The sequence below is a fragment of the Haematobia irritans genome, chromosome 5 (assembly GCF_050003625.1).
Source record: "Haematobia irritans isolate KBUSLIRL chromosome 5, ASM5000362v1, whole genome shotgun sequence".
NCBI classification, from domain to species: Eukaryota; Metazoa; Arthropoda; class Insecta; order Diptera; family Muscidae; genus Haematobia; species Haematobia irritans.
Window position 1 is genome coordinate 170,647,435 of NC_134401.1, and position 20,026 is coordinate 170,667,460.

The 20,026-nt window shown below is 34.4% G+C and overlaps 1 protein-coding gene and 1 long non-coding RNA gene across 6 annotated transcripts in view; one reads left to right on the forward strand and one right to left on the reverse strand.

Annotated features, from left to right (window-relative positions):
* Positions 1-1,085: 1,085 nt before the first annotated feature.
* Positions 1,086-2,244, reverse strand: LOC142238834 (uncharacterized). 2 transcript variants are annotated; one of them, XR_012722837.1, is made up of 3 exons: positions 2,043-2,145; positions 1,556-1,898; positions 1,086-1,389 (listed from the first exon to the last, which is right to left on the reverse strand). It is a non-coding gene; the product is annotated as an uncharacterized LOC142238834 (long non-coding RNA). The 2 variants fall into 2 exon arrangements; XR_012722836.1 differs by having other exon boundaries at positions 1,556-2,244.
* A 2,820-nt stretch (positions 2,245-5,064) lies between these two features.
* The window catches only part of tun (N-terminal glutamine amidase tungus), a 100,091-nt gene continuing 85,129 nt past the window's right edge, over positions 5,065-20,026 (forward strand). Inside the window, exons 1-2 of one of the 4 annotated variants that reach the window (XM_075310701.1) lie at positions 5,065-5,118; positions 10,719-11,098. In XM_075310701.1, the coding sequence (XP_075166816.1) occupies positions 11,040-11,098 (59 nt within the window). In that variant the 5' untranslated portion in view covers positions 5,065-5,118; positions 10,719-11,039. The other 3 variants (XM_075310704.1, XM_075310703.1, XM_075310702.1) reach the window with 3 other exon arrangements.

The window sequence follows — 20,026 nt, forward strand, 5'->3', positions numbered from 1 at the left end:
AATTTTGACAAATTTTATTTCTTTTTTGATAAAATTTTCTGTAGAAATAATATTTTGAAAAAACTTTCAATAATTTTTTTTTGACAAAATAAAATAAAATTTTGAGAAAAGATACAAAACTTTGAGAGAATTTTTTATAGAAAATTTTGAGAAAAAATTTTAAAGCAATAAAATTTCGACAAAGTTTTCTATAGAAATAAAATGTTGACAAAATTTTCTATAGAAATAAAATTTTTGCACAACTTTCTATAGTAATAAAATTTTGAGGAAAGTTTCTATAGAAATAAAATTTTGATAAAATTTTCTATAGAAATAAAATTTCGACTTTCTATAAAAATAAAATTTTGACAAAATATTCTATAGAAATTACATTTTGACAAAATTTTCTATAGAACTAAAATTTTGACAAAATTTTCTATGGAAATAAAATTTCGACAAAATTTTCTATAGTAATAAAATGTTGACAATATTTTCTATAGCAATAAAGTTTTGATAGATTATTTTTGGCGATATGGACCAATTTTTGTATGGCTGTTAGCGGCCATATACCAACGCAATGTACCAAATTTCGAACGAATCGGATGAATTTTGCTCCTCCAAGAGGTTCCGGAGGTGAAATCTGGGGATCGGTTTATATGGGGGCTATATGTAATTATGGACCGATATCGACCAATTTTGGCATGGTTGTTAGAGACCTTATACTTTCACCACGAACCGGATCGGGCAAATTTTGCTCCTCCAAGAGGCTCTGCAAGCCAAATCTGGTGGTCCGTTTATATGGGGGCTATACGTAAAATTGGTCCGATATGCAATTTTCAATACCATCCGACGTACATCAATAACAACTACTTGTGCCAAGTTTCAAGTCGATAGCTTGTTTCGTTCGGATAGCTTGTTTCGTTCGTGATATCAACAAACGGACCGACCCAGAATATATATACTTTATGGGGTCTTAGAGCAATATTTCGATGTGTTACAAACGGAATGACAAAGTTAATATACCCCCATCCTATGATGGAGGGTATAATAATGTACAACTTTAAACATAAGATCGATCCTTATAAATAATTTAAAATTAAACAAAGGCCATTAAAAAAGATTTATAATTTCTCACTTATTCAAGTTTTCACATGATTCGAATAAACACACTGAAAAAAATATTGTATTGAGGGCAAAGATTTTTTGTGTTTTCCCTTGTCCAACAATGGATAAACATTTAATGAAGTTGTTTTGACCTTACAGTTAAGTGATTCGACTTCTTTACAGGAAAGAACATCTTGTTGGACTATGGCCAATAGGCAAAAGTGCGAAAATGCAAATTGCGGGAATTTTCAGCACTGCCGACAAATGAGATTGCCCTGTTTTCTCCTTTGATTTCTTTTCAGCCCGCTGAAATTATAGCATTTTTTTAGGTTGCTGGCAACATTTTAAAAATGTGCATTCTGTACTGACAAAATTAAGGCAAATCAATTTTTCAGAAAAGAAAACACCATAAATGTCTCATACAATCTTTGCAGTTTTGTAACTTTTAACGATAAATGTTAATAGTTGATACCATAGCCATGCTGTTTGATACGGGGATCGTGATCGCGTTGAATAATCCATGCAGACGGATTTCTCGGGATTGTTATGGCAATATTATATGAGGCAAATGTTTTTGAAGACTCGGGTCAATAACTTGTCCAGAAAATGACCTCCAGACCATAATATTGCCCCCTCCATGATTGATGAAACTTTTGGATGGATTGAATTAAAATTGCGACCTCGCCTTTGATTACACATTTTGTTCACAGACATTGCTAGATCGACTCAGTGGCCGAATCGTCTCCTTCGAATATTACACATTCCACGAGAGTAAAGGTGAGTACTAAGTTCGAGTTTAGCCGCTAAAGTGAAAACTAAATCAGCAAAAAAACATAAATTTATACATAGAGCCCAAAGCAAATTTTCACAAAGTTTGTATTCCTTAAAATGGATTATTAAAGGAAAGTAATCGTGACAAAACGACGGATTTAGCGGCTAAACTCGAACTTAATACCCACCTTAACGCAAAATCCAAACAAATTAGTATTTGTTTATTTACTTTTTACCATTTATCCATGTTCGTTTCTTCTTCTTTTCTGTATGTGACATTCACTTGAGATGTGTTCCTTTCCGAGTATTACTTTAGTTGCCAACTCATATTTTGACAACTACAAAATTCGCATGTCATGGTGACTCTGGTGCGACTTGGACTGATAGATGTTCTGGATAGAACACCAGTGCAACGATTGCCATACAAAAGTTGTAATCAGTGCAAAAAGAAAACAGCCCTATAATGAAAAACAAATTAAGAAATCGTATGTTAACTTCAACCGCTGGAAGCATTTTAGGAATTAGCTATTTCTTAAATTATGGATGTTATAATTTTACACCTACAAGTGAAACGATTAAATTATTTACTTCCAATAAATTGTAAACTGCAACTGCGGACGATTTAGAAAATTTTGACTCGTTTAGGCCGGTACTATGTTCATTCTTGCGAAAATTTTTTATAGAAACCATTATTTCGCACATAGAAAGCGGTGTTTATTTAGGTAACTTGGAGCGCTATTTTACAGGGAGCGATATTGAATTAAGTTGGTGGTTGCTGTTTGTTATTACAAAATTAACATTTTATTTTCCTTGGACAATTGATCTGCTGCTCCTTTGATCCTTTGTATAGTTTCGCAACAAAAATATAATCCGTGTTTGTGTTATAAACCCACACAAATAGTTTTAATAAATAAATTATTTCTTAATTCACATTGCAAATGGCGCCATGCTATAAACGTCAGTTTTTCAACTCGAAAAAAACAAAGTACCACAAATGGAAAGATTTCGCTAGTTTTTCGCATTTTTAATTTTGTATGGAGTTTCAACGCGAAATCCGAACAGAGTACCGGCCTTTTGGCAAAAAATAAATGAATTTTATTTTTTTTTTACTTTATACACCGAATTATTTTTAAGTAATTTGATTTGAAACATTTATACATTAAATTATTTTGTATTGCCTGCCTTTTATTATTATATTTTTTTGCTGGTTGAATTTTTAAAGTATATCATTTCAGGATTTTGGAAAGCCATTTTGTACTTATTTGAAACAAAAATTTTGGTGTTTTTTGAAAAAATTCTAGATCAGTTTGGGTTTTTTCTTAACATTTGAATTATTTTGTATTGCCTGCCTTTTATTATTATTTTTTTTTGCTGGTTAATTTTTTAAAGTGTATCATTTCAGGATTTTGGAAAGCCATTTTGTACCTATTTGAAACAAAAATTTTGGTGTTTTTTGAAGAAATTCTAGACCAATTTGGGTTTTTTCTTAACATTTGGGGGTAAGCCTCAAAAATAACCTGACAACACTTATCCAGAACATCGTTGCATCCAGAACATGTCATGGCGTTATATCCAGAACATGTCATCATGAAAGTCGCGTCGGTGTCATTTTGATAAAGTGCCGCTTTTTCGATCCACAATAGCGTCTTATTGTGGCTATTTTGTCAAATAATATGAAATGCAAAGTGGTCATAAATAATCACAGCAGATATTTATTACTATTTCAGCATTTCATACATAAAATATGCAAGAATTCATTTGTTTTCTATGATTATTTTAAAAAGCTGATAACATTGTTGCGTATTTTTGGAGATGTCCTGGATAAACAAGTACTTTGTTTTCGTTTAGTCCGTCACGGCATAGGGTATCCAGCACTAAAAGAAAACAGCCATATTCCCTGCCAACATTTTTTGAATTTGGGGGCGCTTCTGAGAATCCCCACTACGTCGAAAACAATCATATACGACATCAAAAACTCGTCGGAAAAGCGCCGTCACTATTGAGAAGTTGTACCACGCCAAGTTACTACGAAAAAGTTTCTCATCAGTACAATTATTAGGTGCCTATTTAGATCAATTTCGAAGGACGCCAATAAGAACCCCTGCAAACTATCAGAAAAAGTTAATTTTAAGGTAATTGTAAAAGAATCATTGTGGTCAAGTAAAACACGATTGTGTAGATGTTTATTGATTTGATTAAACATTTATAATTTCTTATAAATATAACATTTTTCGGTTTATCTCATCACATTTAACATAATTTTTTGCACTAATAAAAGAATGATGTTGAGTTTTAAGTAGCAAGTTACATATTGCAGCGTCTATCAGCCAATTTGTTTATTTTCGATGGAGACAGCGTGCCTGGAAAAATATTTGAAAAACGATCACTTTATTCTATTTGGAAAGTCGAAAATTGTTCACCATATACCTTTCACAGTTTTAAGCGTAATATCTATGTTTTCAGAACTTTTTTTCGTTTTTATTGAAAGAAAATATAACAAGCTGGTTGCGCTTGGCGTTTCACAAAAAATAAAATGGCTCTTCTATCAGTAGTGATGGCAAAATATTTTCATGTACATTTTGTACTTTTTGATATGCTTCCCCCATCACAGTTCGCGATGGTTGTGGTGACATTTACGAGTCTGTGGTAGCGATGAGGATGAAATGGAACTTTGAAATGCTGGCAGGGATTATTATGGCGTTTTCTTTCTTGTAAAAAAATGCGCACCCGTCAAAAGTACTTTTTAGGTTCTTTTCTAAAAAAACAGGCGAGAAGGCTTCGAATTCTGTTGTGAAATTAGCGCCACGCATAGAGGCAAATGACGGGCATTTTCTGCACTGCCAACAAATGAGAGTTCTGAGATTGTCCTGTTTCCTTCTTTGAATTCATTTCTGCCCGCTGATATGATAACATTTTTTTATGTTGCTGGTAACATTTTAAAAATGCGCATTCTGTACAGACAAAATGAAGGCAAATCACTTTTTTCAGAAAAGAAAACACCATTAGACGAATAAAATTAAAAATGAACCGTTCTTAAAAGAAAAACAGACAGACATTTCGTTGCATCATCTAAAGGTCCTTTATTCGCTTGTATGTGGAAGCTGTGTGTTATAAAATTATTTAGATTCAACCCGATTACCTATACACGAACGTATTTGCGCACCGTACACAATTACTAACTGCCAAATTTTGCATGTTCTTGAACAGCTGTTTTTTGTTTACCCGCCGGACACCGGAACACAACTAGAATCATTTTTGAGGAAGGTAATAGGAATCTTGAAGGCAACAGTTCTCTTGTTAGCTAGTGGATTTGTGGAAATTTAAAAATATCCTGAAAATTACTGATCAACACTGTGGTTTGTTTTGTGTGGCAAAAATCTTGTCATAAACAAAAGCACATAACAGTGTACTTTAATTTGCAATTCCTGGACAATATTTTACATATACCAGTTGCAGTAAATACCCATTTATGGGGTGGATAAAGAGTGATGAGGCTGTAAAAAGCAACAAGAAACTGAAGACAAATGAACTTTATTGTTTTGTTTACACTTTATGAGTTCCATCAACAAATTAAGAGCAGCAGGAGAACACATAACGCATGTGATAGACATCTCACGACTCCAACTTGGATTTATTTAGTACGCAGGACTCAAGGAGAGTATTAGATGACACAGCATTACGAGAGATAGAGAGAGTGAAGGCAAACAGAGAGTGTATATTTCTTACGGAGAGGTCAGTTGAACGAAAAATGGTAAACTACCTTCAAGAAGATGAATGAAGATTTAAATCACAAGTGAATAATTTTGAAACTAGCCCATTTGATATGGTAGCAATACGATACTATGGACTTTTTGCATTTTTATGAAACATTTTTGTGAATAGCCGAGGGCTAAGTGGAGAGGCGATAAGGAATTTTGCTTGCAGTATTTACTTGTGAAAATTTTGAATTAGGCTCTGTTGATCAAAGAGAATCTGAAAATCATATATGCTTCCAAAAGATACTAGTCTTACTGGGAGTTATATCGGTTAATATCAGACATATTCAATGAACCTATCGAATCTGAGCATAATGGTCACTTTTGTGGCAATAAAACACAATTTTTTTTAGTAAGAAAAGTATAAAATTATACCTCTTTGATGCAAATTTTATTATGGGGAATAGCCTAAAGCAACTTTTCATAAAGTTTATAATCATTAAAATGGAAAAAAGAAAGTAAACTTGAAAAATTGGGGATTTTAGCGGCTAAACTCGAACTTAATACTCACCTTTAGTCTATATGTCGACTTCACTCTTAATGTGGGTATTAAGTTCGAGTTTAGCCGCTAAAATCGTCATTTTTTCGCGATTACTTTTATTTAATAATCCATTTTAGGAATACAAACTTTGTGAAAATTTGCCTTGGGGTATTCCCCATCAAGTTATAATAAAATTTGCAACATATATGTATAATTTTATGCCTTTTTTAACTGATTTACTTTTCACTTTAGTGAATTTAGCGGCTAAACACGAACTTAATACCCACCTTTATCTAAAAGTGTTGGCCCACTCTATGTCCAGTTCAATAGCTACGTTCCTGACTTTTGTAGTGTATCCAAGCCAGTTACTAAATGTGTAAAAACACTTAGAGAGGAATTGAAACACTCTGAATTATCACCAGCAGTAGTGAGAAAGAGATTGGTTACACTGAAAACGTTTTTGGTGACCGGCCGAAGCTCGGATATAATTCTTTTTGCATTCAGGGCGGGCATACTAACCTTTGCACCATAGTGACTGACGCGTTACAGTGTGTGTAATCATTTCACTACATTGGAAAACACTTAATATCACCAGCATTGCTGAGAGGAGATCAGCTACACTGAAAAAAACTATTAGTGGACGGTTGAAGCTGGGACATGTGCAGTGTGAGCAAAGAACATATTCCTATATAATGTTAGGTTAAGTTAGGTTAGATGGCAGCCCGATGTAACAGACTCACTTATACCATTCAGTCCATTGTGATACCACATTGGTGAATTTCTCTCTTATCACTGAGTGTTGCCCGATTCCATGTTAAGCTCAATGACAAGGGACCTCCTTTTTATAGCCGAGTCCGACCGGCGTTCCTAATTGCAGTGAAACCACTTAGAGAAACTTTGAAACACTCAGAAATGTCACCAGCATTACTGAGGTGGGATAATCCACCGCTGAAGATTTTTTTTGTGTTAGGTCGAAGCAGGAATCGAACGCAGGACCTTGTGTATGCAAGGCGGACATGCTAACCATTGCACCATCTATATAATGTTATTATATGAAATAAAATTTTAACAAAATTTTCTATAGAAATACAATTTTTCCAATTAATGAATTGTTGATTGAAACGAGCTTAACAGACGCTGTGTCGTTAGGTTCTACTCAATAGTGGGTGTAATATTTTTGTTGTTTTCAATAATTTTCCCGATGAAGTCTTTCAATGAAAAGACGAAATATTGAATAAAAAAATAAATTAAAAAATACAGACCTCGAGCTCGTTTCAATCAACAATTCATTAATTGGAAAAATCAAACACAGGTCGAATACAATAAAAACAAGTTTAGAAATACAATTTTGACAAAAATTTCTATAGAAATAAAATTTTGACCAAATTTTCTACGGAAATAAAATACTGACAAAATTTTCTTTAGAAATAAAGTTTTGACACAATTTTCCATAGAAATAAAATGTTGACAAAATTTACTATAGAAGTACAATTTTGACAAAATTTTCTATAGAAATAAAATTTTGAAGAAAACTTCTTATAGAAAAAAAAATTTTAACAAAATTTCCTATAGAAATAAAATTTTGACAAAATTCTCCATAGAAATAAAATGTTGACAACATTTTCTATAGAAATAAAATTTTGACAAAATTTTCTATAGAAATAAATTGTTGACAAAATTTTCTATAGAAATACAATTTTGAAATTTTCTGGAGAAATAAAATTTATAGAAACAAAATTTTAGCAAATTTTAATGTAACAACAACATTTTTAGCTCATATAACATCACGATAGGAGAAATTTCCAAAACACGGTATCCAGATATTTCCAGAAAAATGGTCCTGGAAAAAAAGTTTTGGCCAAATATGTGTGTGACCATACCCTTAGGTTAGGTTAGGTTAGGTGGCAGCCCGATGTATCAGGCTCACTTAGACTATTCAGTCCATGATGATACCACATTGGTGAACTTCTCTCTTATCACTGAGTGCTGTCCAATTCCATGTTAAATGTCACCAGCATTACTGAGGTGGGATAATCCACCGCTGAAAAACTTTTTGGTGTTCGTTCGAAGCAGGAACCCACGACCTTGTGTATGCAAGGCGGGCATGCTAACCATTGCACCACGGTGGCTCCCGACCATACCCTTTGTCTAATAAAGCTTCTCTGTAATCGGTACCTAATAATTTGTGGCGATTGTGATCGATCGCTTATCATCTTTATCAATCCTCCATAAAATTATAATGAAAAATATGATTTTCTTTTCACATCCCTACGAGTAACAAGTGGGATGGTGGGGGGAGAGGGAAGCATTTCTCACAATATTACAATTAGCCTCAAGGGAATTAATTTCAATTTGCTTATAACATAAAAAGCTTGTGTGAATTCCCTTTGGGCAAAAAGTGCCGACATCATCAACTCGTGTTTTTTTCTTAATTCTACTGATTTTTTATGCGAAATACAACTCTGTTTTAAATGTTTTATCCAAGCTAAGTAGTACACAATTGTATAAAAAGCAATATTGTTCGCCGCCGCTCGCTCCCTACTGTCTGACTGAAATGACCTTCTTTTTCTTGAAATCGAGACAGCCGTAATTCTATATGCGATATGGTGGTGGTGTACAACAGCAACAACAACAACAAACATGAAGCAATTACATATATCTGAGTAATTAACATAAAATCCTTTTTATATTCGCAGACATGCATTTGAGGTAATTATTCATCCAACCAACAGAATTCACCCAAGTGTAGATTTGTGTGTGATGCGTGTTTGTTTTTTGTTTTATTTGCTGATGACATACTTTGAATGAAATAAAATCATGGACTCTTTGGCCATTTTAAAGCGCATACTAGATAATGTGAAAGAGGTTAAATGCTTCAAGATCAAATCTTAAAGGCCTAGATTTCGATATTCAAATATTTGAATTGGAATTGGAATTGGAATTGAAATTGAATTTTGAAATTCTTCTAATTTTTTCTCTAAATAACGTCGACATACAGCAACCAGAACTCTCACTACACAAGCAACAAAGAGGCAAATCATCACAAAATTCATCCCATATACGCTCTTAGCACTCCACATACACCATCTCCAGCAACCCCAATCCCAAAACAAAACGAACGACGAACAACCCAAGCATATATAGAAGAGACTCGTGGAGTCTCATCACAAGCACAAGCACATACACACTCCTCATTGTACTCTCACGCAAATCATTGCCTTACTCAATGTGCTTTGCTTGCTGGCTTGCTCCACATAGAATTTTCACAACAATATTCCTTAAATTGCGGACAAGCAAAAAGTTCTAGTTGAGTTGATGTAGAACCGGGAACGCGTTCGGAGGTCCTCTCGCAACGATAATCAAATATCGCTGTAGTCGTAGTCGTTGCACTTTATAATCTCCCCTCCTCAAACACAAACAGGCAAAAACAAAAGAAACAACTAAAACTAACTAACCAGAGTTAACTACAAAGGATACTGCTGCTGTTGCTTCTGCTCCCGTTGCGGTTGCTTCTCTACTCGAAAAACATCAGGACAGCAGCATATACGCATACAGAAAAAAATCATAAAAAAACATAAAAAAATCACCAAACAAAGAAAAATTAAAACAAAAAATTGTAAGTGAAGACAAAACAAAAACGAACAAAAGGATATCATCCAGTGAGCCAGCCAGACCACTAAAAAAGGGAGAAGGAGCAAGATTTTTGATGCGCAAAACGAAAGCAAAATACCACCAAATTAATAAATAATAACGAATTGATAAAAAATCGTCTTTGCCCTCTGGTCCTCCATACACGCTTATACCCAAGAAGCCTACAAACAAAGGACGATAGAACAAACCAAACAAATGGTGCCTTTAAGGTTCGCCTAATGGCCTAAAGCCAGCCTCGTATTATAGTGCATTTGATAAACGAATTTGAGACGACAAACGCGAGATAAATAAAGAAAAATTCTTTCGAGAAATCTCGACTGATTTTCATCAAGCCCCAAAACCAACAACAATCAGTCAGTCAAAAACGTTTTATTATTTTTTTTGTTTTTTTCTATGAAACGGATGTGTTGTGCTTTTTGATTTTCTCCCTTTTGATGATGAGAGTAGCGCCAAGGCAAGGCATGAAAAATTAGAACAAGCCAAGTGACGATAACAATTCACATAAAACTCTTAACTTCTCTCGCAATAGGAGGAAATAGGAGGAGGTCTATGGCCACGACGACGACGACAACAAGGCTAAGAAGAAATGTGTCTCTGAATTCCCCAAAATCATATGAAAAAAAAAAAACAAAATCGTCAACACGAAACCGACTACAAATAAGACAAACATAAGCTGTGACGTCGTGCATTCCAACGTACTTAGAAAACGTAACGAAGTTTGTGTTGTGTTTTCCCCATCATCTGTATTCATTCGTCTTTCTCGCTCTCGCTCTCTTTCAATTGTGTCACTATCTCTCGGTCTCCTCCTGCATCCTGCCGTAGAAGCCATCCTGTCTCTCCCAAAACCAGTTAGACAGTTGGATGGACAAGCAACAAAGTTATTTGGAAATTGCAAATTTCATTGAAAATATTTTAGTTTTGCAGAGCATAGTTAAAAAGGAAAAACAAAAACACATTTTTCTTCTTCAAATTTTCAGTGCATACTTTTAGGAGGAGCAATATTGCATTGCAAGTGAAGCCTGGCATAACCCCAATGCTTGAAATGTGCCTATATGTTAATGGATATCAGAATTGTGCCAACTAGGGGATAAAATAAAATCGAATTAATTGTAAAATCAAATAAATTTTATCTTAAACAAAAAGTAAAACAAAAACAAAATCTCTAAACTATTGCAAATCAATTACTCCCAGTTATAATCTTCTACAAACAAAATAAAAAAACAAAAATTTGCCATCGCCACCACTACAATTTGACTTTGACCGGTCACTGACACCATTTGTAACATTGGATTTTCAAAATGAATACGGATCTATTATTTCCCAAAATTGCTGATTGTTCATATGTTTCCTGTTACTGGTGAGTAATTCAAAGTTTCACTTACCTAGTTCTTTAAGGTTTGGTCAATGGAATAGGTAAGAAAAAGGGGAAAAATATATAATTTCCTACATTAGTATGATGTTTACAATTCTTTTAAAGTTCTCATCATCATCTGAGCCACATTTGACTAATGGTGTCTCTGTAGGTTTTTCTTTTTTACTTTCAAGAATTATAAAATATTTAGGCTTTTCATCGCTATTTAATATTAAGTAGGCCCGTATAGGACCACCTACCTGGTGATAAAATACCATGAATGAAATGTAAAACATTTAAAATTTTATGACATTGCAATTTTTCTAAAACAAGGAAATCTACCATAGGATTTTGGTTATGTGTTAATAGAGTTTTAACTACCTTTTCAAAAGTTAAATAGGAACCCCCTAATAATTTCTCCAGTAACATTGACATAATTCCTTGCCTTTTATAAGTATGTCCTTTATATTAAGTCCATGGAATTCTTGAATTTCCTTTTTCTAGGCTTTTTTTTTTTTGGCCAATCATCATCATTCATTCTTTGTAGTCCATAGCGATTGATTCATTGCCAAAACCATTCGTCTTTGCCCCGAGTGTGTTTTATAGCCACATATGTGTACCCGGGGACAGGATATTAACAAATATGGACATATATGAATCATTTTCACAACACATGTTGTCTGGGGATCCAAAAATGAAAGCATACAAAAAAAGAAAAACATATGGAGCCATTCTCTCTTTATGACGAATTATGAAATAATTTTTGTGATTTGATTGAATAGCATTGCGATTCTTACGGAACATAATAGGATACCCATAGGGTAATGCCTGCTATTTTTCACAAATGGGATATTTTTGGTGAATTTCGTTTTGTTACCATTATATTTTATTTGAAAGTGAGGTCATAAGATCAATTCCACAACCTGCTACATTTAAAGAGAAAAAATATAATTAGGGAATTTGTAGATATATGAAAAGATGATGCATAGTGGTGGTGGAAATGTTTCAATTTGGGAAAAATAATTCGCTGTTATAATTTCCATTGGGAAATGAAAATATAAAAGTGGGTTTTAAGTTCGATTTTAGCCGCTAAAATTGCCATTTTCACGATTACTTTTCATTAAAAATAAAAACTTTTTGAAAAGTTGCTTTGGGGTATTCCCTCAAAGTGATATAATTTTATACTGTTTTTACTGATAGCGGCTAAACTCAAACTTAATATCCACTTTTAGACCCAATAGGAGTCATTTCCTCCCGCCAGTTCTATACTGAAGGTTATGGAAATTAACCAACGTAAAATATTAGGCCAAAAACTTCTCCGGGTTTTATTTATTTTTTTTTTTTAATTCTTCTTTAAATCTCTTAATTAAGCTTTTGAAATTTTCAAAAAACTGAAAACTTTTAGAAATGTCCGAATTCTCATAGCCTCAGTCGTATCGCCTTAACGTTTTACTATGTTCGGGGTTTCTACTGATTTTTTTTAATTAAAAGTTCAAAAATATAGATGAAGACAATTATATTTTTATAAAATCTTATAAAAAAATTTTTTTTTGTGTAACATTTTGTGTATTAATATTAACAAGTATATACGTCCGTAAGTTCGGCCAGGACGAATCTTATGTACCCTCCACCATGGATTGCGTTGAAACTTCTACGAAAGACTGTCATTCACAATCGAATTACTTGGGTTGTGGTATCTTAAAACTTCTTAACATCGTTTTCTAAATTGTTAGTTAGTCCATACGTGGTATATATATTAGACAAAACAGGTATGTATAGGTAAGTCTTCAAATAATTAAGAATCAATATGGACTTTTGCACGGTACGTAGAGAGCCAGAATTGAAATATGGGGGCTATATACAATTATGAACTTGATATAGACCAATTTTTGTGTGATTGGGGATCTATTTATCTGAGGGCTATATATAACTATAGACCGATATGACCCTAGTTAGGCATGGTTGTTAATGGCCATATACTAGCACAATGTACCAAATTTCAACTGACTCGGATGAAATTTGCTCCTCCAAGTGGCTCCAAAACCAAATCTTGGGATCGGTTTATATGGGGGCTATATTTGATTATGGACTGATATGGACCACTTTTGGCATGGTTGTTAAATATCATATACTATCACCACGTACCAAATTTCAACCAGATCGGATGAATTTTGCTTCTCCAAAAGGCACCGGAGGCAAATCTGGGGATCGGTTTATATGAGGGCTATATATAATTATGGATTGATATGAACCAATTCCTGCATGGTTGTTAGATACCATATACTAACATCGCGTACCAAATTTCAACCGAATCGGATGAATTTTGCCCTTCCAAGGGGCTCCGGAGGTCAAATCTGGGGATCGGTTTATATGGGGGCTATATATAATTATGGACCGATTTCGACCAATTTTTGCATTGGTGTTTGAGGCCATATATTAATATCACGTATCAAATTTCAACTGAATCAGATGAATTTTGGTCTTCCAAGAGGCACCGGAGGTCAAATCTGGTGATCGGTTTATATGGGGGCTATATATAATTATGGACCGATGTGGACCACTTTTTGCATGGTCATTAGAGACCCTATACTAACACCATGTACCAAATTTCAGCCGGATTGGATGAAATTTGCTTCCGTTAGAGGCTCCGCAAGCCAAATCGGGGGATCGGTTTATATGGGGACTTTATATAATTATTGACCGATGTGGACCAATTTTTGCATAGTTGTTAGAGACCATATACCAACACCATGTACCAAATTTCAGCCGGATCGGATTAAAGTTGCTTCTCTTAGAGGATCGGCGAGCCAAATTTGGGGGTCCGTTTATGTGGGGGCTATACGTAAAAGTGGACCGATATGGCCCATTTGCAATACCATCCGACCTACATCAATAACAACTACTTGTGCCAAGTTTCAAGTCGATAGCTTGTTTCGTTCGCAAGTTAGCGTGATTTCAACAGACGGACGGACGGACGGACATGCTCAGATCGACTCAGAATTTCACCACGACCCTGAATATATATACTTTATGGGGTCTTAGAGCAATATTTCGATGTGTTACAAACGGAATGACAAAGTTAATATACCCCCATCCTATGGTGGAGGGTATAAAAAATAATAATAATAATAACCGTGAATATAAGCTGGTTTTCGGCGAGGAAACCTAACATAGCTCCCACGTTGAAGCATAAAATTCCATAAAGTAAGTTTTTTTCCTTGCCCAATATTTTGTTATGTTATATATACTAGTGGCAGGATGTTATTTCATGCTCACTTAGACTGAATGAACTGAATTATTGTCATGGCACAAGTGGTGAACTTCTCTCATATCAATAACTGCTGCTTGAGTTTCCTGATTGCCTAAAATTCGAATATGGTCATTTTAGAATTTCCCTAATTTGCGATATTTAAACAGCTGATGGTACACTCAAAAAAGTGAACCCTCTATTTCACTAAAGCCAATTTAACTTTATTTTAGTGGACATGGAATTATTATGTTTAAAGAAAGTTTCCATTATTCTAATAATTTTCTGAGTTCGTTAGTTAAATGAACTAAATAAAAAACGGGAAAAAATTATACACAAATGAAGCATAAAGATTTACTGAATTCGCACTTCTCACAAAATAGTTCATTATTTCTTTAAATTTGTAAATTTTACTACAAATTCGCCCATCTTGAACTTCGAATGACACTAATGACACTTTTGCAATTTTGAACTCCAATGTTTTCCTTCAAACTCCAAATTTTTTTTAACAAATGATTATAATTAATATAATTATAATTAATTATGTCTAATAATTTTTATTGAATTTGTGGAAAAATATTGACTTATTTCTTTTTATATCGGCGTTAAAAATGTCTAAATTTAACCAAAATTGTTCTTCCTGGTGGGTTGCTCATCCACTTAGAGATGCTTTAAAACACTCAAAAATGTCACCAGCAGTACTAAGTAGGGATCATCTACATGCTAAATATTGCACCACGGTGACTCCCTAAAATAAATATTAATAATCAAAAAATTTAGAAGCACTTTTGCCACTCTGATAGACGCATCTCCAAGACATGCAATCTGAACGCATCAAACGCTTTTTGAGGAGTCGAAAAACGTTGACTTGTTTCAATTTTTACGTACGGGGATAGTTTTGAGAGCTCAAAAATGTTTGAGACGAAAGCTCGTGGAGTGAAGAGTGATCCGTTTTTGACTTTCAAAATTTGGTTTATATGAAGGCATGCCGACATCACGCACCAAATTTCAATTGGACATTCCGCTTTAACGTAAGGTCATGTATCCTTAATTTAGATAAAGACACAGTCTTGAAGAAATTATAGGATTTATTTTAATTGATGGCCTTTTGGAATAAGCGGTACCGTTGAGAATTTCTAAAAAGTATAACAAAAATTGTCTCTTGCAAACGCTTATTTTTTTTTGATTCAATCGCGAAATTAACTGGTTGATTCAGTTAATTTTTTTAATATTTTTTTTTTTTTTTTGATATTGCTTCAATCACAAAAATGATATTAAAAACTGTAGTTGGATAGAAACTAATTATTTTCTAAAAAGATTTTTGATTTTGATTTCTTTAATTCCACAATTTTATTTAACTTAATTACATTCTTAGTTGATGTATTTAAATTTAAAAGGTATTTAATTTAAAAAGTAAAAAATATCTATAATTTTCTTAACTGATTTTATTTTTTAATTTAATTAAATAGTTATTTGTATAAGTTCATTTTTTTTTTTTAATTTTAATGATATTTTACTGTGTTTGAGAAGAAAATGTGCTCAAAATTATTGTATTAAACGCAGTTGTACGATTTTATGTTAGGCACTGATCACTGTCGTAATTTCAAAGGTGTCGGGATCAAAACTTACCAAGCATTTTGTACTTAAAACAAGTATATACAGCAGTAAGTTCGGCCGGGCCGAATCTTAAATACCCACCACCATGAATCAAACTCTTCGTCGTAGCGAGTTACTTGATAATATATAGAATTTCAGGGGGTTCGATGACAAGATATTCTCCTATGCAGATCAGTTCAACCAGTACGCTTCCCGAAGATAAATTTAAAGATTCTACCTATGAAGACTAGACCAGATTCTGGATTCAAAAGAACCAATTTTGTTCAAGTTTTAGAGGAATCATAAAGATCTCACATAAGTGTGCAAGAAAATTATGAAAAAATTTTAATTATGTGCACATAAGCGTAGGAAGGCCTCTGGGGAGGGGGCTTAGACCCCCCAGAAAAATTTTAGCCCCCCCAGAATTTGAAAATCTATTTACGACTTTGCATTGTGGTAGCAGTTGCCGATTTTATTTCTTAACATTGTCTTCTAAATTGTAAGTTGGTTTCTTTACTATAAGGTGAATTTTGTGATATTTTCCCGAATAAAAGTTTTTTATGATTTGCAATGGATTATAAAGCTTGTTTATCGAAAATTTTCAAAAATTATTAAAATATTAAAATTTTCTAGAATGGATTAGCATTTTTGCTGCAAAATTTGAAAAATTTGTACCATTTTATAAACTTTTACTCTTTTTTAATCCATTACAAAAAAAAAATACCCATTAAAAACACAACACGTCGCAGAGTTCCTCGATCTGGCCATAAGCTGAATACCAAAGCGTATAACATAAAAATGGATGAAATCACAATAAACTGTTACAACAACAACAACAACAACAACCCATTAAAAACAAAAAAAAAATACCCATTAAAGAAAAAATGAGTTATAAAAAATTGAATCAAAATAACTTCCTGCGTATTTAAAATAATTAACTTCTTTGTGAAGACATATTTGGAAGTGCTTTTACAGTTGTGCTTTTAGAAACACAACACAAAAATTTTTTTTGCTGGGAAAAAGTGTGGAACTACTTTTAGTTACTTTTTTATAAATTAATTGTCGAGTTATATTGAAGTCTGATTTTTTATTAATTTTTATAAAATAAAAAATGAATCGAACTGAAAAGTTCAGTCTATTAATTTTTTTATAAAGCTATAGCCCCCCTAGGAAAATTGTCTAGCTACGCTAATGTATGTGCAAGAAAATTATGATTTGAAATAAAAATCTGTAGACAACCATTATTCAAATGATTAAAAGAAGAAAAAATCTGGAAATTGTACTTTCAGTTTAAAGCAATTTATATAAGCCGAAGGAGTTACATTTTAGAGATCAATTTATATGGGTATAGCACCCAAAAACATGATATTCGCCATTGTGATTCTGAAAAACCTACAGAATCTTGACCCCAAATCGGAGGGCGGGTTTGTAAGCGGGATATATCAAAATCTGTACCGATACACAATATATTCGTAACACCTATTTATGGTCCTAAAAACCTCTCGATTTCAAATTTCAGGTAAATTCGATAAAAAACTACGTTTTCTACAAGCCCAAGAAGTAAACTCGGGAGACCGATTTATATGGGGGCTATACCAAAACATGGACCGATGCACACCATTTTCTTAAAACCTATTTATGATCCTAAAAAGCCTGTAGATTTCAAATTTCAGGAAAATTGAATAAAAACTACGGTTTCTAGAAGCTCAAGAAGTAAAATCGGGAGATCGGCATATATGGGGGCAATACCAAAACATGGATCGATCCTCACCATTTTTGACACATCTTTTTATGGTCCTACAATACCTCTAGGTTTCCAATTTCAGGCGAATTGAAAAGAAAATACGGTTTCTATAAGCCCAAGAAGTATTATCGGGAGATCGGTCTATATGGGGGCCATACCAAAACATGGACCGATACTCACCATTTTTGGCACTCTTCTTTGTGGTCCTAAAATAACTTTAGATTTCCATTTTCAGGCAAATTGGATAAAAACTACGGTTGCTATAAGTCCAAGACCCCAAGGTGGGAGGTCGGTTTATATGGGGACTATATCAAAATCTGGACCGAAATATCCCATCTACGAGCTTGACCTGCCTGCAGACAAAAGACGAGTTTGTGCAAAATTTCAGCATGATTGCTTCATTATTGAAGACTGTAGCGTGATTACAACAGACAGACGGACAGGCGGGCATGGTTATATCGTCTTAGAATTTCTCTCTGGCCAAGAATATAAAGGGTGATACGGTCAAAATTTGGTCAAGGGAGAACGCGTGTAAATCGGTGAAATCGTTTATTTAAAAAATCAAATTAAATTTCTTTTTCAAGTTCAATTAGTATAAAATCCAGGAAAAATATTCAGTTAGGCTTTCGCTTTTCCAAATCCGAATTGCCGGGCCTCACGCTTGACACCTGTCATCAGATTTTGTACAGCCACCTTGTCCACCTTCTTCGCCGCAGAAAGCCAGTTTGCCTTGAACTGCTGCTCGTCCTTAGCAGTTTTTTTTGTCTTCTTTAGGTTCCGCTTAACAATAGCCCAGTATTTCTCAATTGGGCGGAGCTCTGGCGTATTGGGAGGGTTCTTGTCCTTGGGAACCACCTGCACGTTGTTGGTGGCGTACCACTCCATGGCCTTTTTACCGTAATGGCAAGATGCCAAATCCGGCCAAAACAGTACGCAACAACCGTGTTTCTTCAGGAAAGGCAGCAGATGTTTATTCAAACACTCTTTCACGTAAATTTCTTGGTTGACAGTCCCGGAAGCTATGAAAATGCTGCTTTTCAAGCCACAGGTACAGATGGCTTGCCAAACCAGATATTTCTTTGCGAACTTTGACAGTTTTATGTGCTTGAAAATATCTGCTACCTTTCCCCTTCCTTTTGCCGTATAAAACTCCTGTCCCGGAAGCTGCTTGTAGTCGGCTTTGACGTAGGTTTCGTCGTCCATTACCACGCAGTCAAACTTCGTCAGCATCGTCGTGTACAGCCTCCGGGATCGCGCTTTGGCCGTCGTATTTTGTTTATCAACGCGATTTGGAGTCACTACCTTCTTGTAAGTCGATAGTCCGGCTCGTTTTTTGGCTCGATGCACGGTTGAAGACGATACACCCAGCTTATTTGCGGCATCTCGGAGAGAGAGGTTGAAACTACCGGCAACTCTCTTTGTCGTCTCAGCGGCTTCCGGTTTTCGATTTCCCCCCGATCCAGACTTCCTGGCTGTCGACAAACGTTCCCCAAACACTTTAATTACATTTGTAACGGTTGATTTGGCAACTTTTAGCGATTTTGCCAGCTTTGCGTGCGAGTAGCTCGGATTTTCGCGATGCGCGAGCAAAATTTTGATACGCTGCTCTTCTTGCTTGGACGGCATTTTGACAAATGAAGAGTGAATTCCAAAATCAAAATAGGAAGAACATTCTACACACACACACACACCTTCAAAATGAGGGGTGTTCAGGTTTTTTAAATGCAAAATTGTAAGAAATACGACAAGTTTATATTGACCAAATTTTGACCGTATCACCCTTTATATATACTTTATATAGTCGGAAATCGATATTTCGATGTGTTACAAACAAACTTATTATACCTGACAACTTATTATAGCCCCGTCACCATTCTATGGTGGTGGATATAAAAACACTCATAGAAAAAATCATGCACGGCGTGCTCATTTCAAAACGATTCGTTCATGAAAGTGAATCAACACACATGTGGTGTCGAACGGAGAACAGGCGGCGTCAATCTGACAACGATAAAATGGCACCATGCGTTGTCGAAATAACAACCAGTGTTCACGATCTGAAAACATTATGGTTACGAATTTATAAACAGAATTAAAAAAAGATTTCCGCTACCGTGACTCGAACCTGTGTTTTCTGCACCATACGCGTTAACAATCGCCTTAGCACATTGCACCACCGAGAGAGTTGCCATAATAACGTCTAACGATTATTTTAAGACTTTTCATGGCCAAAGAAAAAGGAATGCCGTTCATGAAATCGTGAACGCCTCTGGACGAAATTGTGAATATTCCGTTTTGATTTTTTGTGAACGTTTCCGTTTCATTTTGTCACCGTCTGTTCACGACT